At 41.1% G+C, this 5,524-nt stretch overlaps 1 protein-coding gene across 1 annotated transcript; it reads left to right on the top strand.

The window, feature by feature from the left end:
* The first annotated feature begins 2,060 nt into the window (after positions 1-2,060).
* Positions 2,061-5,270, top strand: CNTF (ciliary neurotrophic factor). Its single transcript, XM_075258682.1, has 2 exons — positions 2,061-2,308; positions 4,488-5,270. The coding sequence occupies exons 1-2, from the start codon at positions 2,213-2,215 to the stop codon at positions 4,968-4,970; spliced, it is 579 nt and encodes a 192-aa protein (XP_075114783.1). The 5' UTR covers positions 2,061-2,212; the 3' UTR covers positions 4,971-5,270.
* The last annotated feature ends 254 nt before the right edge of the window (positions 5,271-5,524 follow it).

The raw sequence follows: 5,524 nt of genomic DNA on the forward strand, positions 1-5,524 counted from the left end.
TAGATATGGTCTGTGGTGCGGTGGTTTGGCATGAACCCTGCTTGGCTCTTGCTGAGGACCCCGTGTTGTGTGAGGAAGGTGAGGATTCTGTTATTGATGATGCTGTTGAACAGTTTCCCTAGCGTGCTGCTGACGCAGATCCCTCTGTAGTTGTTGGGGTCATATTGGTCCCCATTCTTGTAGATGGGGGTTATGAGGCCTTTGTTCCAGTCTTCGGGGAAGTGTCCAGCATTGAGCACGAGGGTGAATAGCTTTGCTAGTGCCGCGTGTATTGCTGGAGGGCTGTATTTGATCATCTCTGGTAGGATGCCGTCGGGGCCGCTGGCCTTTTTGCCTTTCAGCAGGGCAATTTTTTCCTGTATATCTTTTATGGTGATTGGTGAGTCCACAGGGTTCTGGAAGTCCTTGATGACTTTCTCCATGTCCCTCAGTTTGTTGGTTATCTGTTGCTGTTCTGGGGTTAGGTCTTTTTCAGGGATGTTTTTGTAGAGACCTCTGAAGTAGTTGAGCCAGATGTTGCCATTTTGGATGTGGAGGAAGTTTTTCTTGGGCTTTGTGTCCATATGGTGCCAGGTCTCCCAGAATGAGCTGTCCTGGAGGGAGTCCTCTAGTTGCTCTATTTTGTGGGAGAGGTACCTCTGTTTCTTCTCTCTGAGGATGCCTTTGTATTGCTTGCATAGATTGTTGTAGGCTTCCCTCGCCTCTCTGTTGTTGACAGATGTTTCTGGTTGGAGGCTGCCCTTAGCGAACGACGTAGAGCCTTGCAGTCGCTGTCAAACCATTTGTGAGACTGTTTGTTAGTAGGTCTCTTGGGCTTATATAGCAAGGATCATCCTCTTAACTTCAGGAGATAGGCAATAGAGCATAGAAATGTATTCTGAAACCGATAATACACACCACACATTGCAAAGAATGTATGGAACATGGCAAACTAAACATTGCACATGTATCATATTGCATAAAAATATGATAGTGACAGTGCCCCTAAAGAAGAGCCACTCTGACCATGGTGGAGAGGAGGAAAGTTTTATTGAATTTCCTAATATATTATTGAGCTCTAAGGTGGGATTTTCAAGTCTACAGGAGAGCTCAGTGACCTGGGGAGCGGATGACTCAGTGGGGAATCACATTATGCCTCAATACTTTTGCAAATTTCTATGCACAACCTAGTGTTATACACTAACTTTTCATATTGGATGGTGTTGTTCAGGAGTTTATCATTGGCTACATGAGAGTATTCTTACAGGAATCTTTGCTCTTTGCTAGGAAGGCAATATCTCTAATCTACCGAGGAACAGAGATTCCTCTAAGAATACTCTCATAGTGACAGTCCAATTCCTCCAAGAGGCCCAATAGACAAATTCTTGGAGTACGCAGGATCATAGTAATGGCAGATAGTGTAGCAACGACCGCCTCCAAAATGGACTTATATTGAGGCAATGCTAAATCATACGCCATAAACCAACATACAGATTGGCACACTTTTCTCTCCACATTATTTAAGTGGATTCGGGGATGAACACCCCAAAAGGAGTGCAGGCACAAGTGTGAACCTAGCCTTAGGCAGAACTGACTTTCAGCAGCAATTTAGACGGTTATTGGAATCTGGCTAGTATGTAGGGTTGTGATACGTTAGACGGGTTGCAGTAATGGTTAGCAGATCCAGTAATTCTGAAAAACAGTGGTAACAATTTTGTCCTTTAAAAAAAAAAAACAGTTAAGTGTTGGGTTATTTATTTGCTTTTTGCATTGTATTTATTTGTTTTCTATTTGTGTTTTTCTTCCTTTGCCATTTCTATCTCCCTACGCGCTGCTCACAATGGTGACCTTATGTATTGCATGGCTTCTGCTTTTCAGTGGGCTGTGTTGCATTCCATCTTTATCATGTCTGTGATGTTATGTTGGGGTGTTGTACATATTACCTGACTCACACCTCTCCCCTACTGAGCACAGTCCCCCTGAACAACAATCACCAATGAAAACTTTCCTTGCTAATCTGTGGGATTAAATTGTTAATGCTATGTGTGTCTCTGTCTATCCTACCATCAGTGTCACTCAGCCAGTCTCTTTTCTCTCTCTCTCTCTTTCTCTCCCCCCTACGCACTGTGCTCTGTTTATCAGTCTCTAGTATTGCTGACCTCTCCATTATAACAGTGCCTGGGCTGAAAGCATTGTGCTGTCTCATGTAAAACACGATAACCATAACCCTGTGATGGATCCTGAAGTGCTGCACACAGATCTCTGCTCACGTGTAATTCAACAACTGCGACAAATCCGCGCGGACCTCCTGCTCCTGACTGAGAAATATGTGAGCAATTGTGTAATTGTGTATTTGTGGAATTGTTCAACATGTGCTTGTATAGTTGTATTTATTTATATAAGTGAATTCATGGTTGGGTTCATTCTTTTATTGACATCAGCTCAGTAATTCTTAATTGAAATCTACTTTTTACCCTATGCAGTAGAGAAAAAAAATGTAGTGCTACAAGGAAACTGCCAACAAGCAGGCTTGATATTAATTCATCTAATAGCTTTATTTATATTCCAGTTTTGGCTTGTGTAAGGACAGGACAGCTTGGTTCATTAACCTGTAAGTACTGAAGAGTCATCAATACAGGGGTGTCCAAATAGTCTGAATAACATTTAAATACTTAGGAGTTGCTTTAAGTTTCCATGTGTTAATGAAAGTGCGCTGCAGGATTATCTTATTTTCTCTTATCTGTTATGAAAGAGTTAAAGGGGTTTTCCAAGCTTTTAATATTGATGATCAATAGCTGTGAAGCTCAGATGAGAGGTGTTGTCTCTTCAGTGAATACCAAACACAGTTTTATACCTTGAATAGCGGCTGTACTTGGTATTGCTTCTCCATACCATTCATTTAAATGGGACCAAACTGCAAACAAGTCATGTGATAGATGTCACAGCCTTCAAACAGCCGACCTTCAAAGCTGATATTCATGACCTACCCTAATAGGTCATCAGTATTAAAATCCTGGAAATCTCCTTTAAAGCATAACTAAACTTTCGAATGACATTTGATTTTCTGCCAGCATTGGTGTCATTAATCAGTTCTGCAATATATTTTATTATCACATTTTGAAATCCTCATCCTCTTTATTCTTTCTCTTGTTTCTCTATTGTGAGCTGAATCTACACTATTTTCAATAGGGTCATGGTGGGTGTACAAGCTTCTATATAAGGCTGGGGGGGGGGCATTTCAAACAGTTATATCTTGAGCAATTTTTTTTTGTCCCATCAGTATGTCTTTGTAGAAAGGGAGGAAATCCATGCAAACACAGGTGTCGTTCCTGGCGGGATTCGAACCCTCCATCTCTGCAAGGCTACAGTGTTAGCCACTGAGCCACCATGTTGCCCCCTGCCTGTAATATTTTTAGTTGAAATCACAGTCTGTATTTGCATATTTATGCAGCTGCTCTCATTACCACTTTTCAACTGGTGATATACCTGGAAATGATAGGTAGAACTGTGATCTTGGTGATATATGAAAGCTAAGAATCTCATCTTTCATATGACCAGGATTACTGTTCTAGATCTTATAATTCCTGAGATATACCAGTATAAAGTGACCTCTCCCCCACTCCAATCTTAGTTTCCCTGCATCATACAAGAGTCCGCTCACCTATAGTACAAAGTAGATGAGGTTGGATGAAGACATCAGTCCATCAAGTCCCATCTATAGTGAAAGCAGTGTACAAATTTCAGCTCTCAATAACTAAAAAGGGGGAAAAAAATACAGGATTTCACAGAAAGAAGCCAAAATTTGTTAAATTGTATTTCAGAATTTATTGACAGAAATGCTAGTAAATTAAAAGTTTTTAGGAGCGTTATGGTGGGTTTTTCCCACTAATGACACTTATCCCCTATAGATTGGATAGGTGTTAAATGTATGGTCGTTTGTGTTCTGACCAGTAGGATCCCCAACCATCAAGAGAATGAGGGTCCCTTTTGTAAATGGAGCAGTATTGGGCAAATAACATCACTATGTCATTCATAGTACAGATTTCAGTCCCGTAGAAGTGAATACATAGAAGTGCTTTTTACACATGCGCACTACTGATCCATTAACACTGGGGACTAAGGGACTTGGGATTAGTGGACATCTAGGCAATAAACAATGATACATTTATCAATCTTCTTCATAGGAGAAAAATGTTTTTGGCAAAATCCCTTTAATTTTAGGGAACTCGCTTCCCTTTGACATTTGTTGCTCATATGGTTATATTTCCCCTAACATTAGTATTTTTCTTGTAAGAACTAAAATTATTTCACCTCGAAATTTGCTTGACTGAATCTACTTTGATGGCCTTTTTAGGGTTTGTTGTCCTAACAGATCCAAAAAGAAATGTATCACATAACCAGAAGTGATGAGGAACTGTGATCTTATCTTATATATCAATGGTTTGATGTTTGCAATACATTATATACAATTTGTGTGGTGATCCTCCTGACCTATATTTTCATCACAGGTGGAAGCACATGGACTTCACAGTTTAACTAACTTTGACTTCGCTGGAGGGAATGCATCCATGGATTCTGACACCTGGGCAGAGATGGCCATGGAGGAGAGGCTACTATCTAATATAACTGCGTACTTGGACTTGGAGAGACGTTTGATACACGTGATAGAAGAACAGGGTGACAACCTGTTACAAGGAGAGGGTGATCTCCATGGCGGTCTTCATAGCATTCTACGACAAGTGTCAGCCTTGAGGTCCCAGCTGGAACACCTTGGAACAACAATGGGTCTAAAGAAAGAATTAGATGAAGACATAGATGAGGTGGATAGAGCATCAGGAGGAATCTTTGAAAAGAAAGTCAGGGGTTACCATGTTCTAAGGGAGCTGGCAATCTGGGCAGTGAGGAGCATCAGAGATCTACGAAAGTTGCAGAGAGAAAGGGGAAACCTAGCCATTAGGGCTGAGTCCTCTACGGAGACAAGTGAACAATGAATTATAGTGAGAATTGGAACAGAGAGGCTTGGAGCAGTTTTGGCTTTGGACACTACATATGTGTGTGGAGGTAAAAAGACAGATGGTAGATCCTATCCATCCAGTCACTTTATCTCAAGAACTATATGTCTTAGGAAGACTAATCGATGATACTAACTTCACTTGCAGGGTGGTATGCTCTTAATTTAAACCTGTTACAAAGCTCCAGGTACCCGGCTTTCCTTTACATAACCATAAGGTCAAGCGTTAAAAGTTTAGATAATAGAGGCTATCCTCAGAGGGAGCTTATTTAAAGGGGTTATCTGGGACTTAATAAAGCTTATCAGTGCGTTAAATTCTATAACTAATGTACAACATGGAGTCTCATTCATTACTTGTGCAGAGGGCAGCTGGGGAGACCAGAAATCTCATTTGTGTCTCCTCTGCAGCACTCTGGCTATATGATGGACACCATGACAATTAGAGTTCCAACCTCTCCAACTGCCCTCTGCAAAAGTAATGGGGAACAGGCTATACATTAGTAGTAACGCTTAACCAGTGCAGGAGAGCACTCA

This window comes from Leptodactylus fuscus, chromosome 10, assembly GCF_031893055.1.
Source record: "Leptodactylus fuscus isolate aLepFus1 chromosome 10, aLepFus1.hap2, whole genome shotgun sequence".
Taxonomy (NCBI): Eukaryota; Metazoa; Chordata; class Amphibia; order Anura; family Leptodactylidae; genus Leptodactylus; species Leptodactylus fuscus.

Bases quoted from the DNA above. Each gene is read 5' to 3' on its own strand.
- CNTF (XM_075258682.1), top strand. From the start codon at position 2,213: ATGGATCCTGAAGTGCTGCACACAGATCTCTGCTCACGTGTAATTCAA. The intron at 2,309-4,487 runs GTGAGCAATTGT...TTTTCATCACAG, and splicing joins TGCTCCTGACTGAGAAATAT to GTGGAAGCACATGGACTTCA.